Source organism: Chrysochloris asiatica, unplaced genomic scaffold (genome assembly GCF_000296735.1).
Source record: "Chrysochloris asiatica unplaced genomic scaffold, ChrAsi1.0 scaffold00009, whole genome shotgun sequence".
NCBI classification, from domain to species: Eukaryota; Metazoa; Chordata; class Mammalia; order Afrosoricida; family Chrysochloridae; genus Chrysochloris; species Chrysochloris asiatica.
The window spans coordinates 20,069,024-20,094,347 of NW_006408527.1; the positions used below are offsets into that span (position 1 = coordinate 20,069,024).

The 25,324-nt window shown below is 45.4% G+C and overlaps 1 protein-coding gene and 1 pseudogene across 1 annotated transcript; one reads left to right on the forward strand and one right to left on the reverse strand.

Annotated features, from left to right (window-relative positions):
* Positions 1-285: 285 nt before the first annotated feature.
* Positions 286-12,746, reverse strand: BTG2 (BTG family, member 2). The gene is made up of 4 exons (XM_006834114.1): positions 12,742-12,746; positions 12,056-12,057; positions 2,282-2,500; positions 286-888 (listed from the first exon to the last, which is right to left on the reverse strand). The coding sequence occupies exons 3-4, from the start codon at positions 2,433-2,435 to the stop codon at positions 554-556; spliced, it is 489 nt and encodes a 162-aa protein (XP_006834177.1). The 5' UTR covers positions 2,436-2,500; positions 12,056-12,057; positions 12,742-12,746; the 3' UTR covers positions 286-553.
* LOC102812580 lies at positions 9,338-11,289 on the forward strand (annotated as a pseudogene).
* Positions 12,747-25,324: the final 12,578 nt, after the last annotated feature.

Consider the following 25,324-nt stretch of genomic DNA (forward strand, 5'->3'; position numbering starts at 1 on the left):
AGAGAAGCCTTTTCACTCTCTGCCCAAGGTCTCACGGGAAAAAGAAAAGAGGAGAGAGGCAACATACTATTATTATAGTCTAGGCTGGAACGCCCCTGAGTAAGAGCAGGCCAGGGATGCAGGTGGCCTGGTTGGGTTACTAAGACATTGGTACTGAGCCTCTCTTCTCTTCTCCAACCTGGGCAGATCCAGACATCTCTCATTCACAGTTGCTAACCTTGATTGTTCCCTCTCCTGCTTCACCTTAGCTGAATACACCTCTCAGTGACCCCCATTCCCAAAGATAGACACTGGCTCCCAGACTCAAGCACACAAAAGTTCTCTCCTAAAGGCACCTGGGGAAGCCACTTCCAAGCAGCTCCCTTTTAAGGATTTTTTTTCTTTAAAAAAATCTTTTGGTTTTTTTTTTTCCTCCTCTTTTCTTAAAAAAAAATAATATATATATAAATAGCTCTTCATTTAAAAATACAGTTCCCCAGGTTGAGGTATGCAATAGCCTGTTGTCACGGCAGAATTGAGTACAGTAGAGTGCCAGGGCTGGGGTAGCAGGAATCTAACTGGAGACTGCCATCACGTAGTTCTTCGAGGGGCTGCTCCGGCCCAGCATCATTTGGTTCTTGCAGGTGAGGAGCCCGTAGGAGGAGGCGACCGGAGCCTCTTCATACAGGACGCAGATGGAGCCATCCTCCCCAATGCGGTAGGACACCTCATAGGGGTCTACCCACAGGGTCAGCTCACTGGGAAGCAACCGGTGCAACTGGGGCTGGCTAAGTCCAATCTGGCTGGCCACCTTGCTAATGATGGGGTCCATCTTGTGGTTGATGCGGATGCAGCGGTAGCCGGAGCCCTTGGACGGCTTTTCGGGAAACCAGTGGTGTTTGTAGTGCTCTGCAGAGGGGACAGGAGGAGATGCTCTGGTTAGAGCAGCTAGCCATGGGAACTACAACCAAGAGGGGATAAGGACGAAGGAAGAAGAGGATAATAGAAGTCCAATGATGTGACCTAAGTAAGGTGGTTCCAGGTCCCTTCTGAAACTCTCTTGCTAAAATTTAACAGACACTTCATGGGAGCTGGAGAGATTTCCCCTTTCAAGACAGGTGTGTGTGTGTGTTTCTGTGTAGCATAATGATCATAAGTCGGACTTCTAACTTCAAGGTCAGCAGTTCGAAACTACCAGTCATTTCATGGAAGAAAGATGAGGCTTTCTGCTCCCATAAGATTTACAGCTTCGGAAACCCAATGCAGACAGGGTCTCTGAGTCGGAACTGACTCCACGGCACACCACTATGCTTGTGCACTGGGTTGGAGAGGGAGGGACACTCCCTAGTGGCCCGTGTATTGCTTTGGGTACATGGTCAGACTGGCATGTCCGGGCAGAACCTCCAGAGATCTGTGAACTGAAGTTTCAGGACCCCAAAGTTGGTCCACACTGTGGGGGATCTAAAAGTCATTTGGTCTCACACTGTGCCCCCAAGTAGCTCCCCCTGCCTCCCTCAGAAGTCAGGGAGTAAAAAAAAAATGCTTGTTTTGCTGAAATATCTGATGTTCCTTTGAAGTCAGGCTGGCCCAGAAACAGCTGGAAGATAGGTCTCTCTCCCAGTCAGCCTCTACTTATCTCGTCAACCTTCCAGCCTCACACTGACTACCTCCCAATACCCTCGCATTAATCTAGTAACTAGCTACAAGGCTCATTAGGGGTACCATAATCGGTGGCATATGGCTTCCAAGGGGAATCAAAGGGCACAAAGGGGGCCTGGCTTCAAACTTCAAGCGAGTCCACACTAGGGAATTGGCCCAGGCAGAACTCAGCATCGCAAGGCCAGGAAGAACCACGACTGGGTCTCTAAATTGTTGAAACAGCTTTTCCTTTAAGGACCCCCAAGCGGGAAGCAGAGCTTTGTGGCCAGCTGCGTCCCAACGAAGAAGGTGAACCAGCACTCTGGCTCGAACGTACCCCCCTCTTCGGTGGCATAAACTGGGGACTTGGGATCACATTTGGGACCACATTCTGGGACAAGGGTCTACTCCCCGGACAGCCGGGAGGGGGTATGCCCAACCATTAACCAACACCTCGGACCAGATCCGAGCGCAGGTCGGAAAGGAGACAGGCGACAAGACCCCAGGGGTGGGGGGCTGCGGCCGTCCCGCGTACCGGAAGAGCGAAACAGAATTGCTATTGTTGGGAACCCGGCCCTAGGAGAGAAAGGAGCCCCAGGCAAGGAGGCGGCCGAGCCCGTGTGCCGGAGTTGGACGGGCGCTTGGACCCTCGGTGCGTGCCCACCTGTTAGTGCCTCTTGGAGAGCCCCGCTGAAAACCTTAAGTCTCTGCTCGCTCACACAGCCCCGGGTCCTCAGGAGGCTGGAGAGGAAACCCACGGCGGCGGCGATCTCCGGGAGCATGTCAGTTCTCTTCGAGGTCCAGCGGGTCTGGTTCATGATGTGTGTGACTCCAAGAGCAGTGGCGGCTGGGTGAGTTGAGAGGTATCTGGTGGGACGTGCCGCTAATCGGAAGGGCTCGGAGGAGGCCACCTGCAAGTTTTCACCCGCCTGGTAGGGTATCCAGCTCTGACAGGACTCGCCCCAGGCAGCGCCTTTCATACTGTGCGCCCAGGCCGGGAGGGGAGAGGGAAATTGGTAAAGGTGCCCATTGGCCATCGCAAGCGGATGAGGGCGGGCCCGGGAGTCCGCCCCGCCCCTCGCGCTGCCGCAGACCCGCCCACGTCGCCGCCCCCGCCTCCGCGCTGAGGTCATCGTCCGCTGACGTCAGTGCTGGGAACCTGAGCGGGGCTTACGAGTCGAGCGTGGCGGTTAAGGAGAGAGAGGTCGGAGAAGCCGAAAGGTCTTCGAAAAGGAAATCAGCTCCCAGCTTGCAGCACACAGGGAACGTCCCGACCTCTCCTAGCCGCCCCTCCCATCCAAATCCGGCCATTCTTCAAGTTTCCGATGAAAGGCCACCTCCTCCAAGAAGCCTTCGCTGATACCACCTCTCCCAAGCGGTCCCGCTTGGACTCCAGTAAAATTTCCAACCACTTACTGGCAGAACCGCTCACTCACATTCTTTGTCATCATTTTACCTCTTTGCCATGGCTCTTTGGAACACACAAACACACAAATCCAATGCCATCAAATCGGCTCCCACTGCTAGCGATCCTATACGGTTTCAGAGACAGTAAATCTTACAAGAACAGACCGCTTCATCTTTCTCCCGCGCACTGAATGGTGGGCTTAAAGAGCCGTGGTAAACCTACCTAATCTACATAGCCACCAGGGCTCCTATAGTTCTTCAGAAGTGGAGTCTGAATCTTATATTTCCTTCCATAATGATCCCACTTTCTTCAACAAGTTCTGCTCTTCCTCTACAACTCCTTTTCTCTTACCTGTTGTTGTTGTGAAGTGCCGTCGAGTCGATTCTGACCCATAGCGACCCTGTATAGGGTTTCCAAGGAGCAGCGGTGAATTTGAACCACTGACCTTGAAGTTCAAATGACTTAGCAGTCTAGTGCGTTAACCCACAGGGCCACACCAGGACTCCATTTTTCTTGCCTAGAAACATCCAATTTTCACATATGTTGTTGGGTGAGAGGTGGAGGGAAGTGTGAGAAACTTATCTGCCCCCTCAAACTACTTTTCTCATTCCCTATTTAACAACAGAACTGACTCCACAGCAGGCACTTAACCACAACATTTAACAACAAGCAGTGCTGTGGGTTAATGAGCTGGACTGCAAAGTCGTTTGAACCACAAAGTCGGTGGTTCAAGCTCACCAGCCGCTCCTTGGAAACACTATACAGGTTCGCTATGAATCGGAAACGACTCTATGGCACTTAACAACAACAACAACAACATCAACATCCTCTTGTAGAGTAGTGGTTACCAGTGGGGTTGCTAACCTCAAAAAATCAGCAGTTAGAAACTGCTTTCTGCGAGAGAAAAAGATGATACTACTTCTCCCGTAAAGATTTACAACCTAGGAAACCTTATGCAGGGTCGCTATAAATCTGAAGGGAAACCAACTTCACGGCACACCACCACCACTACCCTTCTCCACCACTACCATCCCTTAAATGGAATCCTGGTGTGGCACTGTGGGTTAATGCAGTGGATTGCAAGATTGCAATAGTCGGTTTGAACTGTAAGGTCAGTGGTTCAAACTCCCAGCTGCTCCTCAGAAACCCTATACAGGGTTGCTATAGTTTGGAACTGACTCCATGGCACTTAACAACAACATCCTTTAAATGTAAAAAAAATAAAAAATAAATTAAAAATGAGTAAGTGGTTCGCACTCAACTGTATACATTTTTCTATCACTTCCTCTTCTTCCACCCCTCTGCAATCTGCCTTTCTTTTTCATTATGGATGGAAAAACCCAATCCCCTCTAGGGAAGGATGTGGCCTCAGTTTTCCTCTTCCACTCATTTGGGCCTGGATCCATCCCAGGTTCTCGGCAGGTATCTGCTGAATGGGGGTAACTTCCTAACCAACATGCATACATAAATGCCCCATACATATTTGTTACATGAATCAAACCCAGTGGCTTCTGTAAATTCTCATTTTCTGTGAACTCTGGGCAGGCAGTGTATGGAAGCAGTCTCCTCCTTTGTTTCCTTGACACTGTCCCAAGGTTCCTTGCCCCCTTTCTAGGATGTACCTCTCCTGGATCCCTTCCTGCCTCTGAAATTCACTGTCAGTATTTACTACTCCCTCTTTTCACTCCTATCTTTCTTTACTCAGAAAGATCCTACATTGATGATATTTTGCAACTGTCTTTCAAACATGCGTAGTCGATTGGTCCTATGTCTATTCACCTAGTTCCTTCCACCACCTGCTGTGTTCTTCCCCTGGGATGCCCAGAGACCACCTCAATGGCTTCTCCAAAGTCAGCTCCTCTACAGTTCTCTGTATCATTTAGAGATCCCTTTACTTTTCTAGTCACTCCAGCCAGAATCTTACAGATCCACTTTTGGCTTCTTCCTGAACTTTGCTGCTCAGACCAGTCCCAAGACCAGTTACTTCTTCATGGCTAAATGATTGCAGTAGAATCTATCCAATCACATCCCCACATCACCCTTCCTAAACTCCCTTCCAAAGTGACCCATTTACTTGCTCTTCTCTTATTCAGGCCCTTCAGAGACACCTCTGTCCCCTTTGTTTGCTGGATTGAGTCTGGACTCCTTTGCCTGATAGTTAAGGCCTCTCATCATCTGGACCACCTGCCTTTACAGGAAGGAGCCCAGCCAGTGCATTGGTTAAGCACTCAGCTGATAATCAGAAGATCAGTGCTTTGAAGCTACTAGCTAATCCACAGGGAAAAGGAGGTGTGGCAGTTTGCAGAAACAAAAACAAAAAAACCTTTGTGCCTATTCTGTCTCATAGTGACCTCCGTGGGACAGAGTCAACCTGACCCAAAGCTGTAATCATTACAGAAGCAGATTGCCAAATCTTTCTCCCACTGAGTGACTGGTGGGTTCAGAAGAAGCACTTAACTTCTGTATCACCAGGAATCTTATCTCCAAAGGTTATAGCCTAGGAAACCCTATGGGGCAGGTCTACTCTGTCCTGTAGCATTGCTGGGAGTCAGAATCAACTCCACAGTAATGGGACCATTATAGGCTTCTGCCACCTTGGGAACCTTTGCTGCAGAGAATCACTCTACTATACACCACAGCAGCTGTGCAGCCCACAGCCCTCAACATTCTGCCTGTGATCTGCATCCCTGTCCTGTAATGTGGTCCCCATTCCATACATGTCCAAATGTGCCTGGCTTTGCAGTGTGGCTCATGTTCTTATCTTCTGGATACTTTACTGCCTCCAACTCACCTCTTTCAATCCCCCAAACACCTAAAACACAGCTTAAGCATGAAAGCCTGTACTGAGTATTCTCCCACCACTGAACTAATGTTATTCATACCACTCATGAGCCATTAATAATCTACTGTATGATACTGTTGGTGATCTCTTTAAAAGTTGACAGCTTGTCTCAGCAACTGTTGTAAGCTGCTTGACAACAGGTTGGCAGTTGCTGGCAATTCGATTCTGACTCGTGTGTTGCAGAATAGAACTGTACTCCATGGGATTTTCAGTAGCTCTGACCTTTCAGAAGCAGATCATCAGAACTTTCTTCTGAGGTGCCTCTGGGTGGGTTCAAAATATCAAACTTTCAGCTAGTTAAGTGCTTAACCATTTGAACCACCCAGGAACCTTAAGAACAAATTACTATGTTCATATGCCCTACTAGGCCAGTTCAGATTCAAATATTCTGCTCCACTGCTTCATACAACCCATCAAAATGCCCTGGAATTCTAATATGGTGACATCAAACACATCTCATAGTTGGCCTGTTCACTGGCTCCTCCCCAGAAGCTGGATCAGGCCATAGAAAATACTTACCTTTACCCATTGAGGTGAAAAAAATGTGTTACAGGAAACAAGATAACCTAGAGGTACAGGAGACCAAAGAGACCAGCTATCAGTAAGACCATGATTGATCAAAGTCAACCGCCAAGAAGTCAGGGAAATGGATCAAGATATAGGCAAATGCTATGGATTGAATTATGCTCCCACATATGCGTTGGAATATTAACTCCTATACCTGTGGATTTATTTAATGGAATGTAATCACCTCCCCCCCGCCCCATAATGCAATGTAATGCAATATGATTAATCATTCAGTTGAGGTCCTATCAGTGTAGGTGGATCCAAAACATAATTACTTCTGTGTTATGTTAAAAGCAGTATATACACTCAAACAAAAACAGGAAAAGACAAGTGTCATGTGAGGGAGGTTTCTAAGCCAAGGAACCAAGGAATACTTGAGACTTCTACAAATAAGGAATCAACACGGCCAAGACCTTGATCTGGACTTCCAGCCTCCAGAACTATGAGAAAATAGATTTCTGGTCTTTAAAGCCTCTTACATGTGACATTTCTGTTGCAGCAGTGCTAGGAATTTAAGAACAGAGGTACAGGTTTTCAAAGCACCTAATCCTAAAACACTTAGCATCTTTGTAGGTGTACCTTTGACAAGGCTGATGTTCTGGGCCTTACAATTCCTACAGCCAGAATTAAAGGAAAAACTCATTTGACAGACCATCACTTGCTTTTTGCCTTAGAAAATATATAACTCTATCTTTATATACATTTTTTACCACTCAACAAATGCCACAGCGGATTCTCAAGAGAGCCAAGAACAATACTAGACCTGCTGACTTTACATATGGTGCCTTTTTCTTTAGACTATAGAAAATCCTGTACAGGGTCTCTATGAGTCGGAACCCACTCCATGGCATATAACAACAACATCATAGAGTTCCTGTGCTGTTGTTCTCATGGCTCCTAGACCCACAGAACTGCTATTCCAGATGATGCCATGAATGGGGGAAACAGTCTGCATTTGCAGGACAGGAACAGGAGAGTCTGTCTTAGCCTCATCTGTGGTAACTAGTCCCTGAACCTTGGGTGAGACAGAGATAACGCATAAGAACTAGAAGGTAGTTTCCCTGCTTTCTCATCCTTTTTAATCTGTACATACAACCTAGGGAAAGGAAGGTTAATTTACCCCATATTGGTGTTAATTGCTTCGAGTCAGTACCAACCCATGGCAACTTGATGTGTGTGCATGGTCGAATTGCTCCATATGGTTTCCGAGGCTGTGTCCTTTCAGAAGCAGTTCACCAGGCTTTTCTTCCCAAGTGCCTTGGGGTAGGAACCATTTGGGCCACTCAGGGACTTCTTAATCTATATTAAAAGTCCCCAAATCTTATTCAGCCATAAAGAGAAATGAAGTTCTGATACAAGCTATGACATCGATGAACCTTGAAAACATGTGAAGTAAAATAAGTCAGACACAAGAGTGCAAATATTGTATTATCCCCCTTTATGTGAAATACTTCAAAGAGACAAATACATAGAGACACATTTATTAGTGGTAACCAGGGACTGTACAGAGGGGGAAATGGGAATGATTACTTTAGCAGTATTCAGTTGCTCTTGTTGTTGTTAAGTGCTATGGAGCAGAAAGCCTCATCTTTCTCCCATGGAGTACTGGAAACTGCCAGCAGTTCCATGAAAGAAAGATGAGGATTTCTGCTCCTGTAAATATTTACAGCCTCAGAAACCCTGTACAGTGTTGCTATGAGTCGGAACCAACTCTACATCACATAACGACGATATCGGGTTAGGTCAAAATAAATTGCTAATCAGGTTCCAGTAAACATATCTCTGCTATCAGAGGATGGCCACAGACAAGTTTTCTCAGTAATATACTTGTCTTAGTCTCATTAGGATACCTTCAAAAAGAAAGGTCCAATCAAAGCAGTGGCTTCTGAGGGGATCTGCTGGGCCAGTTAAGTTCAAGACAGAAGAGGTCAGCTTAGGTTATGGTGATCATTTGGTGGTGGTGGTGGTGAGTGTTTCCAATGGAGCAATCTTGGAATTTTTCTCAAAGGATGCAGGACAATCACAAGGTCTTTCTTATGAAGTTTTAAGAAAATGGAAAACTGCATTGCTGAGAAAAAGGCCAGGAAAGTTGCACCAAGGAATTCATTCTATCACAATGCACCTGCTCCTTCTTCGAAGGTGGCAAGAGCTGTCCTAGGAGAATTTCAATGGGAAACTTTACCCTATCCATCCTATAACCCTGATCTTGCCCTGTCAGATTTCTTTTTGGTCCCCCAATCCAAAGAACATTTCAAAGGAACACAGTTTGAGTCCTTCAAGGATGCTAAAGCTGCTGTTCGGGTGTGGTAGAAAATGAAGAATCCAGAATTCTTCAGGAAAGGGTGACAGCGAGATGGAAACACCACCTTCAGAAATATATAAGTCTAGATGGGGGAGTGTAGTGGCTCCATATGATAAGCAATGGACTGCAAACCACAAAGTCCACTGTTCAAGCCCACCAGCTGCTCCACAGGAAAAAAAAAATGAGGCTTTCTGCTCCCTCAAAGGTTGAAAGCCTCAGAAACCCTAAATAGGGTCATTATGATTGGGAACTGACTCACAGCACTGAACAACAAGAAGACCTAGGTGGAGGATACACTGAGGAATAACAGCATCACATTTTGATACTTTTCTTTAATAAAGGGTTCTATGACCTATCCTGACACATCACACACACTAATAAAGTTCCCAAGTCACTATACAGTGGAAGTGCCCCTAACTCAGGGTTCTCATGTCAGTTTCTTACAAAGTCAAATACATTATAGTCCAAACTACTTTTGGAAATTTCTAATTCATCCAGGATCTTAAGCTCAAAAGCTAGGATCTGACCTAGGAGTTTAAGGTCACTAGAGAGTCAGAGGAAACTTGAAATCATGTCCTCCAGCATGTTCTCCATCTGATTCATGTGCCAGTGCTACAAGGCAGCCCCCAAAACTGAGTAAGTCTGCAGAGACCCCGAGCCTCAGCACCACCCAGCAACTACCCTTTGGCTCAAGGAAAGTCAGGAGGAATCAAGGAGGAAGATCCTACTTCCAGGAATGAGACAGATACTACAAATCTACAGGATGGTACTTCTTGCGGACAGACCCCATCATGATGACAGCATGAACGTCCTGGGAGAATTTCAACCCCTTCACCCTACTTTGGGATGTGTGTTCCGTAAGAACAAGCATCCAAAAGGCCACCACAGACATATTTGACATCCTCGCTGGTGAGAAATCTGTGAATCACCCCCTGTGTAAGGAGTGCACTAACAACCTTCTTGAACAGCTAGACATCCAATTCACAATCACAGAATCTACGAGTCAGAGCTACAGACACTGCTTGGAGACCAGGGAGCTGACAACAGGTGAGAATGAGATGGAAACATTATAGAAGGAGCTGAAGCTTGGAGCTGGAAGAGGTAAGTCTAGTCCAAAAGCTGGGTAATATGGAGAAGAACTGGAAAAAGGCAGCCCAGGCCAAGACTGAAGCACTGGACCAGCAACAGATACAGTACCTGAGGGACTGCAGTGCCCTGAAGTATCAAGAACTGGAATTGTTTGATGAGATGAGGAGCTTGGAGAACCAGCTGAAATATACCCAGATCCACTTGGACCAACTGGCAGAATCAAGTATCTTTAATACGACATTTGATATCCAGCATGAAGGCCCTTTGGGCATCATCAATAACTTCAGATTGGGCTGCCTCCCCACTGTCCCTGTATGCTGGAATGAAATCAGCGCTGCCTGGGGGCAGACAACTCTACTGCTCCTTGTCCTTTCCAAGAAAATGGGAATGGAATTTCAGAGATATCAACATATCCCCTGTGGAAACCATTCCTATCTGAAGTATCTAACAGATGACTCTATTGAACTGCCTTTGTTTTGTTTTGGGGGTAGAGTGTCTCTTTGGATAACTTTGACCTCACAATGGTGGCTTTCCTGGAATGTTTGCAGCAACTCAACAGCAATTCAAGGAAGAGGATGAGAAAGTGGATCTCTGCCTGACTTACAGGATCAATGTGGAGAGCGGACAGATGGAAGACCTTGGATATGGAGTTGAATGCTATTCCATCAGTGGACAAAGGCACTCAAATTCATGCTTGTAAATTTGGAATGGGCTCTTGCTTGATCTCCTTAAGGTAATGTCAAAACAAACTTTTTTTGTTTCTTCCATGAGGGTGAGGGAAATTTTTGCTTTAAAATTGTTCATTTGTGAAAATATCATAAATTGAAAACCTAAGAATTCCAATGTTCATAATTTTTAAATGGTCACAAAAGGACTTAATACTTTTAGAATAATTAACCATTTGAAAGCCAGTTGCCATATCACAATAATAAAGTAGTGCCATCTTTCTAAAAAAAAAAGCTAAGAACCAACCTTCATTTTCCTTCTTTGCATGTTGCCTCCCTTTTCTTTGCGAAGAGAGAGTCAATGTGCCGTTTAAGCATCAGGATGAATTTGGAACCCTAAGTGCCCTGATACTATGACTTCACCCCTGAAGGGTGTGGTGGGGATGAGGTGGGGGTGGGATAAGGGTGGAATTCAATTTATGCTTCATCTGTACCAGAAACTTCTGTGCCCTGTGTCTCACTGCCCTTCTCTGATCCTGGTTCCATCTCACCCACATGAATGACCCACGTGTGTCACCCAAAGCATCCAAAACTATTCTCCTCAAGTCAGAACCTCCCTAAAACTCGATTGCTCTCCTCAGGCCTCTGTTCTGCTCTGTCCACAGGGTAACCACATAGCCTTGCTCTCTACTCCCCTGTCATTTTATGTGACTTTTGTCTTTCCCAGCTCTTTCATGAGAGCCTGTGGGGCTTTGGCTTCGTTGCCAAGGTTACCTCGCAGTGTTCTGGCCACACGTAGGAACCTGATGTTGAGTGTAGCAGATCTGCAGGCAGAGGCTGGACTGAGCTATTCCAAGAGGATGATGTCATCTCATCCCTACACTGTGTGGTGTGTATTTTTGTGTATGTGTGTGTGAGTGAGTGTGAGCATGTGTGTGTGTGTATCAGTGTGGGTAGGAAAGGTAGTAAGTATATTTATGTGTGTGTGTGCTCTGAGATTTGTGGATAGGAGGAATGCATGTTTGCAGATGTTAATATGCATCTTAAAAAAACAAAATCCAAACCATTGGATGTCAAGTCAATTCTGGCTCATGGCGACCCCATGTGTTTCTGTGTAGTGTTACACTCCATTGGGATTTCAAGACTGCGACCTTTTGGAAGCAAGTCACCAAGTCCTTCTTCCGAGGAGCCTCTGGGTGGATCCGAACCATCAAGCTCTGGTTAGTGGTTTGTACCACCCAAGTACTCCTAACATGTACCCACAGTGGTGTATGTTGAAGTATGCCATTTTGTGAAATATGAGTGTTTCAGAGGGGAGGGTGTCTTTAGGTACGGAGCCCTGGTGGTGTGGTGGTTCAGAGCTTGGCTACTAATCAGAAGATGGGCAGTTTGAACCCACCAACCACTGTGCAGTACACTTCTGTAAAGATTTACATCCTTGGAAACTCTCTGGGGCAATTCTACCCTGTCCTATAGGGTCCCTGTGAGTCAGAATTGACTCAAGAGCAACAGATTTGGCTTAAGCACTTACATTTTGGGAGGACCAGTACATTTTGGCGGGGTACGTCTGAATGTGGCTGCTGCAGATGTTAATTTGATCTTTCCTCTTTTCAGACCTCATTGGTGACAGCCCTGCTCTGCTGTCCAGAGCTGATAAGAAACATCACCCAGGGAGGACCAGACGCCTCTTCCTCACTTCCTAATCAGGGTGGAAATACTGCTAAATATACTCATAACTCTTTGCAAGCATCTTTGGACAGGCCCTCTCTTGGGATTCCCTGTCATCTTCCCACTACGTTATAACTTTCAAGATCAGTTCTAGATCAATCAGTCTGGGACCTGTTTAGAATTTAGATTCAGGATCAGAAGTCAGGAAAATGTCCCTAAATCCTGTTGACAAGGATTGCAGGAAAGCAGGCATGTTAGCTATTTTTAAAATGTCTATCTTTAAATCCCTTCCCCCACCCCAAAGTGAACTGAGAACAGGGACAGAAATAGATAATGCAAAGATGATTAAGGTTGAGGGTAAATGGAAAACTACTTAGTCCACATCTGGACTAAAGGAAGGCTTGGTAACATATAAATAAGCAAAGGGCTTTCTAATTGGCAAACCACAATGATTCTCAAGTCCCTAGGACCATTTTTTTTTAGAGCCAGTTGAAAGTTGGAGAAGCGTCTGAAAGCTAAAAAAAAAAAAATAAGTAAGCCATTTTTCCATTTTCTTTGAAGCCAGCCCCCAACTCATGGTGACCCACAAAACAGAAACCCTGCCTGGCCTTGTATTATCCCCAGGACCACTTGCTGATTGGGCTGTTGTGATCCATGGAGTTTTCAGGGCTTGATTTTGAGAAACAAATTATTGAGCCTTTTCTTCTAGTCTGTCTTTGTTTAGAAGCTACACTGAAGGCTGCTCAGCAGCACAGCAACACACAAGCCTCCACACAAGCTGGTGGTTGAACATGAGGTGTGTTGGCTGGGCGTCAGACCCAGGTCTCTTGTATGTTGTTGTTGTTAAGTGCCATCGGGTCAGTTCCCACTCACAGCAACCCTATATAGGGTTTTACAGGAGTGGCTGGTGAGTTTGAACCTCTGACCTTGCAGTTCAAACTGACCTTATAATCCAGTGCATTATCCTGCAGCGCCACACCAGGACTGCTATGTGGAAGGCGAGAATTCTACTCCTGAACCAGCATTGTCTTTCTGTTTTGGAAGAAGTGCTGCTAGAATATTTCTTAGAAGTAAGGGTGGTGAGACTTTGTCTTTCATACTTTGGACATATTGTCAGGAGGGACATCATGCTAGGTAAAGTGGAAGGTCAGTGAAAAAGAGGAAGAACCCTTCCTCCCACCCCCAATGTGATGGACTCACACAGTAGCAGCAACAATATGCTGAAACAATAACAACTGTGAGTTTGGCGCAGGACTGACCAGTGTTTGGTTCTGTTGTACATATATGATCATTGTGAGTCAGAACCTACTCAAAGGCACCTACCAACAAACAACACCAAGAGTAAAATAAGCAAAAAGAGGATTCGGCTGTTCAGAAAGCACCTAAACTAGGCAACAGAAGAGCTTCTTGATGGGAAAGTGAGCAGCTAGGATGTGTTAAGCAAGATGCTCCAGCCAGAATCAGAGACTTCTCAGCACAACACATCTTTACTACAGGAGGGGATGAGAATGGCCCGGGAGGCTGATGGTGTGCAAGCTCCAGGATCCTACCCTAGCTGGCATCTAACCTGGAAAGCATCAATACCTCAGCTGCTGCTCACATGATTTCCAGGTGAGGAGCAGAAATAACTGCAGCAGACACAGACTCCATTTGCTGCACCAGCATAGGACCCCATCAAACACACAGTGGTAAAAAAAAAAAAAAAAAAAAATCAGTTCCTCTGAGCTCTGGGCTCACCTACAGGCAAACTTGGGGGTTGGGAGAGTCATGGCTATTTAGGATTCAGTCCCTGGTTTTCTTCTCATTTTGCTCAACACTTTCATCTGTGGTTACAACGACCTCTTCCAGCTAATTCAAAAATCACAAACTGAAGGCCTGTGAAGCTAAGCTGACCCAGGGGCCTTCAAAAAGTTCTTAAGGAAAAATCCATTATTTTTTAAATTCCATTTTCCCATGAACTTTCTGAAGCCCCCTCATATTATTTGGCACACATAGTGTTAAAGCCCTATAAACATTAGTTGTCAACATTTAACTATTTGAAAGTGTCATGCTTTATACATATATATTGTTTATTGCTTTCTTTAAAAGTCAGATTATCTGTCAGCAGTGATCCCACATGCTGGCCACTGTGACGTGGAATGTGCACACCAGTTCACCAGAGTCTATGCCATTTCCTACTAAGACCAAGTGGCGGCTGACATTTATACTGGATATATGCCAGGGGCATTTGTTGCTGTTGTTTATTATACTTACTCATCATTTACATTGCCTGCCTTGCTCCTGCAGGTATTTGAATTTGCATCTCATGATGTACAATACATTTCAAACCATAATTTCTAACCCCATCTTTACTGCAGAGAACCCCACCATTTGTTTCCAGTTGAGAACTGGATATCTCTGAAATAATTTTCTCATATTTTAATCTCTACAGGAACAAATCAAGATGATTTCCTTCCTTCTCCCTACTTCAGATTTATTTTCTGCCTCACAATAGCTTTACTTTTTATTCTCCTAGTTGCCAGGCACACAACCCTGCTATACCCCTGATGATCCATCAGTTGATAGAACCTGTAGCATCTATATTTGCAACAATTGTCAATTACCCTCTGTCCTCCAGTCCCTACATTCTATCTAGACTATTCTATCATGACCTCCAGGTTGGTATTACGCCTTCCTTACCTGGTGGCATAGTGGATTGTATGTTGGGCTGCAAACCACAAGGTCAGCAGTTTGAATCCACCAGATGCTCTGTGGGAGAAAAAGGAGGCTTTCTGCTCCTGTAAAGATTTACAGCCTCAAAAACTCTACATAGGGTAGCTGTGAGTGGGAATCAACTCAATGGCAGTGGGTCACATTAATCCACACTGAATATTACTTACAGCATCGTTCTCCTTGAATACTATCCTAGTGTTGTCACTCTACTGCTTTAAAAAAGCTAAATGGCTTCCCACTGCCTACAGCATTAATTAAAAATCTCTCATTGGGCATTCAAGTCTCTACAAACCACGTGGTTCCTCAGGATAATAATTCCTACATTTTAACCCAGTTACCATCGAGTCTGCTGGAGTTTGACAAAAATTCAGATTAAGCAGCTTCTCCCTGAAATGCTGATTCAGTAGTCTGAAGTGGGATCCAGGCATCTGCATGTATAATGAGAACCCGGGCCATTCTGATGCCAGAGCCTGTGGACTCCACTCTGGGACACGCCTAGCTGTGGACTCGAAGCTCTCAGTTACCTGACACATCTGTCCAGAGATCACGAGGTGCTCAGAAACAGCGCTGTCTGGCTTTGTGTCCCCTATAGTGATTCCTCACCCAACCTCCCCTGCACAGTCCCTGATTAAATCAGAGCTATTGGAATTGAATGGGTGGAGAGCAGGCTCAAGCAAAGGGTAGGATAAGTGGAGCCTTTACTTCCTGTCTCCTATAACCTCAAAGAGACCTCAGAAGAAATGCCTGGTAATCTACTTCTGGAAAACTTAGTCTTTGAAACCCTACTAAGCACAGTTCTACTCTGATACATGTGGGCTCACAATGAGTCAAAATCCTTTCTAGAGTAACTGGTAACTGGCATTTTAGAGGCATAAACAGTAGTCTTTGTAACAATGAGATGTCTTCGATCTCAAGATATGAGATTCATTTAGACATATTTGGTTTTGTGTTGACCACCTAAATTTTAATCCTGAATCTACCACCTACTATTTCTGTGGTTGTTGTGGTTAAGTGCCATCAAGTCAGTTCTGACTCATAGCGACCCTGTATAGCATTTCCAAGGAACTGCTGGTGGACTTGAACCGCCAACCTTGCAGTTCAAGCCTACATTGTAGTCCCATGCATTAACCCACAGCGCCACACCAGGAGTCCATCTATATGGTTGTTGTTGTTAAGTAGCGTGGAGTCTGTTTCGACTCATAGTGACCCTGTACAGGGTTTCCAATGCTGTAAATCTTTATGGGAGCAGAAAGCCTCATCTTTCTCCCACGGACCAGCTGGTCGTTTCGAACTGCTGACCTTGAGGTTAGTAGCCCGATTCATAAGCACTAAAGACTAAATGAGCTAACATGTACACTTAGTAAAATCTTAGTAATATCCAATAGTATTGCCATCATCATTATTTCTTCAGTTACTACTGTGTAATATGAGTCCTGAAGTCCTGGTATGGTGCTGTAGGATAAGCACACACCATAAGGTCAGTTTGAACTGCAAGGTCAGCAGTTCAAACTCACCATCTGCTCCTTGGAAACCCTATACAGGGTTGCTGTGAGTCAGAACCAACTCGATAGCACTTAACAACAGCAACAATGTATATGGCAGGATAAATCTTCACCTCTGTTTTCTCACTTTCAAAATGAGATCAGTAAGTTTTCACAGAGCTACTGAATATGTGAGAAGTAATATGTAGAAACCCACCACAGTGCCTAAGTAACCTAAAGGCTCACTAACTCATATTTCTTATTATTGTCGATAGTCATAAGCAAGATTCGCAGAAATCACCTGCACAAATTGTAATTTTTCAGATGAGGAAAAGGAGGCCATGGGATGGAAGAATGCCAGGGGACAAGTCCCACAGCTCCTTAGTGACAAGGCTAGCACTAGAACCTGGACCTCACCCCCTTGTCTAGTGACCTTACCATTATGCCCAGCTCCCATCTGGGACACTGGCTTCACACATTCATTTATTCACTGGCTCAGGGAATCTTTGCTGGCCATCTTTGTGTGTTAGGGTCTGGAGATTCAGCGGTGGGCTTGGAGCTGATGTCAGTGTTCAGAGTGTTTGCTTTGGGTGGGGACGTGGGTGGGAGTGTTGGTGGCTGAGTAGAGAAGATGGTTGCTGGAGATGTGTAGTCGGGGGAATGAAAGCCTGGAATGGTGTTTCCTCAGATGGTGGCAAGAGTTTGGGGTCTAGAGAAAGACTGTAAGTCTTGCAGGAATGAAATCTTTAGTCAGTGAGAAAGAGCAGGAAGGCCAAAGAGGATGGTATAGCAGGATAATGAGCTTCCGAGAAGCAGACAGGGGGTAATGGTTGGGAAGAGGTAATGCAAAACAGGGAAGATTCTGCTCCACCACTTGAACCTGAAGTGTGTGGGATGTCGCAGCAAAGCAACCTCCCGTTGAGACACTTGACGGAATCAGACAGATTTCAAGTAAGACCAGGAGGTGGAGACAATTCTTAAAGGTGTGGAGGATAGAGGGGTCTTGGCTGGGCACAAAGATGGCACAGTGAAAGGGTTTTTTAAATTTTGTTTTTTAAATATTTTATTGTGAATTATGTGATAATTTACATGGGAGAACATTACCTTTACATTCATCCTATCGTGTATCATTTCATTGTCAAGGTTACAATCCCCTCCATGCATCATCAACCAACCAAAGGGTATACCCTGCAAGCCTGCCCCTCCACCCCCACCCCAATCATCAGCACACAGCCCCTCTCCCTCTCTGGGTCTAAAGTCCCCAGCCACTCCATCTCTCCACATCATCAACTCTGCCTCCAACTCTGGCAAGTGAAAGGGTTTTTGAAGGAATGGGAGGCTGGGGGGAATGAGAGTAACAGAGAGTGTGTGTGCGCAATGGTGTAGGTGAGGTGCCTGCCCTTTACACAATCACCAGTGTAAAGAGAGAGGGTGAAAGTAAAAATGTTGAACTGGCAAATATTTTATTTTATATATATATTTACCATGGTATTTTCAATAACCTCATATGCATTCAAAAGCTGGACAGTGAATAAAGAAGATCGTAGAAGAATTGATGCTTTTGAGTTATGGTGTTAAAGGAGAATACTGAAAGTGCCATGGGCTGCCAAAAGAACCAACAGATCTGTGTTGGAAAAAGTGCAGCCAGAGTGCTCCTTGGAGGCCAAGATGGCCAGACTTCGTCTTTCATACTTCAGACATATTGTCAGGAGGGACCAGTTGCTGGAGAAGGATATCATGTTTGGTAAGGTGGATGGTCAGAGAAAAAGAGGAAGACCCCCAGCAAGATGGATTGGCAAAGTGGCAGCATCAATGAGTTCAAGTGTGGCAACGATAGTGACGTTGGCCCAGGGTCGGGCAGTGTTTCGTTCTGCTGTGCATAAGGTCAGTATGAGTCGGTACCCACTCAATAGAACCTAACAACAACAACAACATATTTACAACAATAAAGAAGTCCTGGTGTGACTCTGTAGGATAAGTACTGGACCACAAGGTCATTTTAAACCTCAAAGTCAACAGTTCAAACCCACTAGCGTCTCCTCAGAAACTCTATAAAGGGTCACTATGAGTCAGAACCAACTCGATGGCACTTAACAATAACCACAGCCACAATAAAACAATAAAAATGAGACACACAGAGAGAGGACAGCCCTGCCTTGCTCTTGGAAGAACAACTGAACCCAGAATTTCAGCAGAGAGGCTCACCTACTGAAATGTGAGGCCAGAGGGTTAGGCAGGGAAGAGAAAGAAACTCCCCAAGAACCACCACTTTTACTCTTAGAGAACCTGGGTAATCTCCCTGGTTTGAAGGTTCCTAGGCTCAGGCTTCAAGGTCCTGCTGTGGTCTCCCCAAACTCACCTCCTCATCCCCTTCCTATTATCCTGCACAGCTCACACAGAGAAGTGTTATTAATTCATCAAGCTTGTGACTGAGGCTGACCATATGCCAGGCCCCATGCTAAGGAGGGAATCTGCTCCCCAAAACACCTATTCCCCTGAGGGTTGTTTCTCAGCTGCTGTGCCCAACTGACCCACTAACGTCCATGGGCAGCCTGGCCCTATGTACGGGAAGGGAAAAAGAAGAAAGGGAGGTTGGCTAAGGGTATGAGAGACAACAGAGAGAGAGAGAGAAAGAGTACAAGAGATGAGGTTGGAGCTGGGGGAGGGGAGAGGTATGTGGACAGATGGCTAGACCAGTATTTGCTGGAAAGTTCTCCAATGATGTGCTTTTGCTTCATGAATCCCTAGGTGTATCATAGGAGCAAAAGGATGGAAACTATCTGTTAAAAGCCTGTTGTCTTGGAGACTCCTAAGAATGTGGCCTCCCACACCTTTGGGGCCTTCTCCAATGGTGTGACTGAAAGTGCCGGAAACTTAACAGGGGAACACATGGACTTGGGGACAGCAGCAGATCTAAAGCTGAATTTATGGCCTCGTTCCCAAACTTAGAGGACAGACATGCTGTAAAGCCTCCTCATCCTCCCTCCTGGAGGCGCAGGATAAACCCCCTTCATCTCCAGACAGAAAACAAGAGGCGAGGCCCTGAGACTGTTGGAGTTCCCTCAGATGTTGTTTTGGCAGAGCCATAATGGGGTGGGCCTTCTGGGGCTGAGCGTCTGGGGGCAGGCAGGAAGCTGGCATCTCAGGTGTGACAGCTGACACCTCCTGGGGGGTGAGGACTGAAGTTGTGGAGAAAGACAGACTCAGAGACAGGCAGACACAAGGAACAGTCAAAGAAGAGGGACTGTATGACTTCTGACCTCCTGGTACTGGGCCCACAGTGGGCTCAGTTCCATGGGAGGCCAAGCATTTGATCCATGTGGTTCAGAGGAAGGAGCCTGGCATTAGGGAGAGATGACCAGACTGGGAGTCACCTCCCTAAGCCTCAACCTGTAGCTTACCTGTAACCAGAGAGTGTTGGGCCAGGAGAGCCATCCCATCTCTTCCTTAATCTGTGATCTCTGGTCTATCCTGATGACTCCTTGGGTACCAGTAGAACATGTAATCGCCAGCCATGGAGAAAGAGGTCTTTTGATTCAGTGACAGATATCCAAGAGGTCTACTTCTTGAGATGATACCCTATATCCAATCCAGGAGCCAAGTTCTGTCAATCATCCTTTTGAAATATCTTTTGCTTAGTATCACTAAAGCTACTGCCATTAGATCTTTCTTGTAACAGTCTGCGAAATTGTCTCAGCCTGAAATACTCCGGTGCACACCCTCTCCTCAGTCCATCCTCTGCAATCAGAGCTGCTTCTCCATACAGATGTATCTTTTCTCCTTCCTGCTTAAAAACTTTTAGCTACTGCCATCAAGCTGATGCCAACTCATAGCCACCCTGTACAGGGTTTCCAAGACTGTAAATCTTTACTGGAGCAGAAAGCCTCATCTGTCTTACTAAGAGACAAGGAGCAGCTGGTGGGCTTGAACTGCCAGCCTTAAGCTTAGCAGTCCAGAGCTTATCCTAGAGGGTTACAAGGGCTCCTTTTTAAAAACTGTAGAGGGCTCCCTATTACCTACAGGAGGAAGTTCAAATTCTTAGTTAGGCCTTCAAAGCCTTTCCAACCTTGTTCAACCTCTAAGCACAGTTAATTAACACCATCCTCCGCATTTCACAAACATACTGCACTTTGATTTTGTTGTGCTTTTTCTCATATTATTTGTTCTGCCTAACTTTCTCTTTGCCCACCTCTCTTCTCATCAAAAAGCCTACTCATCCTTCAAGACCTGGGTTCTATGTCACCATCTGGGAAGCCTTCCTGGAGTCCCCACTACCCTCAGCTTCCCATTGGAGTTCACCACTTCCTCTTCTGTGCTCTGTCTCCAGTTCATGCTCAGGCCAATGTGACCCTGGGGTTTTCACTGGCTGATTTTTCAGAAGTAGATCACCAGGCCTTTCCTCCTAGTTGGTATTAGTTTGGAAACTCCCCTGAGACTTGTTCCACATCATAGCAACATGCAAGCCTTCCAATGACAGACAGACGGTGCATTGACTGGGAATCAAACCCAAGTTTCCACATGGACAGCAAGAGCTCCACCACTGAACCACCCCTTCCCTCCTGTGCTCTCAGAGACCTTTTTTTACAATACTATAAATTCATGCCTCAGTGTTAGAATTTAGTGTGAAGACCTGGGAGATTGTGATTCCCCGAAGACAGAGACTGGGCTATCCCTTTGTACTTCAGTGCCTAGTATATACCTTGGTCCTCAGCACACAACAAATAGGTCCTCAGTGGATGTCCAGTGCTGCTTTAACAAACAGAAATTTATTCTCTCACAGTTTAGGAGACTAGAGGGATGAATTCAGAGTACCGACTCTAGGAGAAGCCTTTCTCTGTCAGCTCTGGGGAAAGGCCCTTGTCTCCTTTCAGCATCTGTGGCCCAGCGTTTCCTGGAGATCTTCATACGTCTTGGTATCAATCTTCCCTGGACCTAGGAGGTTCTTAAGGAAAGGAACTGGGTTCCAAAGGGCATGCTTCCACTACTGGCTCTTATTTCTCCATAGACAGTATGAGATCCTTCCTTCTGCTTGCTTCTCTCTTCCTATATCTTTTCTAAGATCAAAGGTGGTGCAGGCCACACCCCAAAGAAACTCCTCTTACATCAGCTCAGGGCTGTAACCTGAGTAAGGGTGTTACATCCCACCCTAATCCCCTTACAACTAATCAGCTGGCTACATCAGATCACATGATGGGGATGATTACATCATATTCCTGTAACTGCCAAATTGCATTGTTGCATAACTGCCAAACCACTAAGAATCATGGTGGGAGGGGGCGGCAGAGCACAAGTCAACCTATGACAGTGGACCTTTATTGAATTTGGTTTAGTAAATTATCTCCATGCAATGAATACAGAAATAAAGAGCATTCTTCTAAATTTACTGGAAGAAAAAGCATAGGTTTGATGATGGACATGTCAGGAAAGACAGAAGGGATTGAGGTGGTAGGTGAAGAGGGGTGGGGAGAGTGGGAAAAGATTTGTAATCCCTCTCCCTCCACTCCCACCATTAACAGTAAGTTTGTGGGGGAGGAGTCATTATTTAGATTAAAATAGGTCTTCTTTGCTGTTTATTGTATCAGCCTTTGTACAAATATAGCTAAGATGGTGGCTGGTCCGAACAGCTCATAATTAAGCCTTTGAATTAACTTGTCATTTACTTACACCAGTGTGATTATTAGAACACATGATTTGGAGTCATTCAGCCCAGGTTCAAATCCCAGCTTCACCTCTTATTAACTGTGCCACTTTAAGCAAATTGTTCAACCTCTCTGTGCCTTAGTTTCTTATCTATAAAATTAGGTTAATAACAGTACTTACCTCAAAGAGTTATTGGGAAGATTAAATGAGTTTACAGTACTTAGAATAGTGCCTAACACAAAATGGTGGATAATACACATTAACTATTATTACTTATAATTTATGCTTTGCTTACTTCTAAGAATTTGAACTACATAAACACATGGGGTCACCATGAATTGGAATTGACTTAATGGCAGCAGAATTTTGTTTGTTTTTTTAACACAGGTATGTGTCACCCATATGTTCTGTGAAATAGGATGTGACATGATTTGGATACTGTACAAGCACCTGTGTCTGCAGGGTGTGGGGCCCCTGGGCTCACGAGAGGATGCTATGTACCACACAGTTCAGGCAGTTCCTGCCTCAGACCCTTCAGGTGAGTTCTTAGCCAGATATTGCCTGCTGTCCCTGCTCTCTCTACTCAGCCAACTGCAGGGAAGGCTGATTCACCTGGGAGGACCTGCTGGGATCGGATGGTGTGGACCAATGGAGCCCAGGATACCCAAGCCAGGGCTGGGGTACACAGCGTGCATAGCCTTCCACCAATGCCCAACACCAGGCAAAACACAGAGACTAGACCCATGAGTCATGAAAGCTGAGGGGGACTAGGTTAGGAGTTTGGGCCTGAGCCTCCATTGCGATAGACCAGGTAACTTCTGGGCTACTCACAGCAGAAGTGGAGCTCCAATCACAAACGAGGGTCTAGCATCCTGGCACTTAGACACCTGGGTGCTCCAGTCCACATACATATATGTGGTCGGACATTGTCCAAACAGATGGTAAGTAATACATACCTGTACATTGAAGAATATCGACCAAAATACTAAACCACATATTAAAGAGCATAATTGTATATATGTGAATTTATACTATATTAAAGATCAGAAAACAATTAGTAGGAGCAGGGAAAGAGAAAGAGAGATAGTATTTACTAATTGGTTTGAAATAGTTACTTCACTGACTCCTAAATTTGACATTGAGTCCAAGGAGCCAAAGTAAAAAGGGAAATGCATGCATTCCTTAGTTCTTATAAACTCTAAAAAATAATTCAAATCAGCCCAGAAAAATACTCCCCCTCCACACACACACACACATACCCACAGCCATCAAGTTGATTCCATCTCTTAAGGATCCTATGGACATACACTGAACTCCAAGAGAAACTTATGGTGTGAACCCTTTGTAGGAATATTGGAGCCAAGGAATTTTAAGTAATTCTCAACTGGTGTTTAGTGTCACCCTCAATTGGCTTGCTTTTAATGACAGCACATAATGACAATGGGAGTAATCAAGGTCAGGATAATGGTTGGAATAATAACAATCAACACCATTCCATCAGGTTTCCTTCTATCCTCAGCTCAGGGCTCTCTTCCCTCCCTCATGGCTCAGGAACTCCCCGGAGGTCAATGGCTGATCCTTCTGTGTCAGACACCTAGTCATGTGGCCCCAGGTGTTCTCAGTTCCCTCCCAGAGTTAGAGTTGTGTGGAAGTAATACGTGTCCCATGGCAAACACTCATGAGGCTAGTGGAGAGGAGAATGTTATGAGACTGAGTCTCCAGATGTGGAGCAGAGCAGAGCGATGGTCTTAGTGGGAATGTGTCAACTTCTATAAAGATACAGAAATTTTACTTCTCAAGTTCTGAATTTAAAGAGGAATCTGTTGTAAGTATATAGTTCTTTATATAAAGAAGTTTCTATAGGTCTAGAAATATCACCACCACCATCACCCTCCAGCCCAGCATGCCAAGACTTACAAGGAGGTGCTCATGGCCTAAGAATGGAAACAGGAAGAAGCTTTTTAGACCCATCTACCTGAATTCTTAAGGACGTCTGGTAGCATTGTGGTTACGAATCGGGCTGCGAACCTCAGGGTCAGCAGTTTGAAACTACCAGCTGTTTCATGGGAGAAAGATGAGGCTTTCTGCTCCTGTAAAGATTTACAGCTTCGGAAACCCTGTACAGGGTCGTTATGTCTGTGGCACATAACAACAACAACGTAAGTTCTTAAGGAACCTTATCAGCCTTGTGGGTTACATGTTAGGCTGCTAACCTCAAGGTCAGCTGGTGGAATCTACCAGATGCTCAACGAGAGAAAGAGGAGGCATTCTGTTCCCCTAAAGATTTACAGCCTCGAGAACCCTATGAGTCAGAATCGACTTCACATCACATAACCATCACCACTGCCACCTGAATTCTTAGAGAGGCTGGGACCTGCCAGTAAGGGTTAATAAGAGCCGAATTACTCTGCAGAAGAAAATAAGAGGAATCTATTCTTTCGCTCTGGAGAAGGAGGAGTAATAAAAAGAAGGGAAGTGGCAGAAAAGAGAACTAAGAGTCTAAGTAACATTAAAGTGTTTGCGGCTGGGGAGCCGGGGTCAGTGTTAAAAGGTTGAGGGGATTTTTAATAACAAAAATGTACAACATACAATTTTTGAGTTGTTTGCATTTTTGCTGTGCACCCCCATCCTGGTGTGGTGCTGTAGGATAAGCAGTGGACTGCTAACCTCAAGGTCAGTGGTTCAAACCTACCAGGCACTCCTTGGAAATTCTATATAGGGTTGCTATGAGTTGGAAGTGACTCACTGGCACTTAACAAGAACAACACCCCCTCCACATCTCTAAACCTTCATAAAATCCATGGCACATGTAAAGGTCTTATGAGGAGCGTATTTGGAAAAGCAAGGAAAGGAGTTCACAGCTGGAAGAACTTTCATGAGTTAGTAAGACAATTCCTAAACTGAAGAGACTTGAGAAGAATAGGAGTTCAAAGACAGAGCAATCTTGGGTGGAGAATGTACATCTTCCTCACCCTTCACCCTCCACTCACAGTAGTATTTGGAATGGTTTGAGGAAGAGCACTGGATCTCCCATAAATCTTAGAAGGAAGCTTTGAACCAATCTCATGCAGCACTTAAGGAAGAGTTGACTTCCGCTGACATACAGTTTACCACTGCTGCTGCTGCTGAGACGTGCTGTTACAACCCATAGCAACCCTGTATAGGGTTACAACCCATAGCAATCCTGTATAGGGTTTCCAAGGAGCAGCTAGTGAACTTGAACCACCGACCTTGCAGTTCAAGCAGATTTACAGTCTGGCACATTAACCCACAGCGCCACACCAACATGGAATTAGGTGGCATCCTCAGGTGCCGTACCTTCAGCAACAAAAA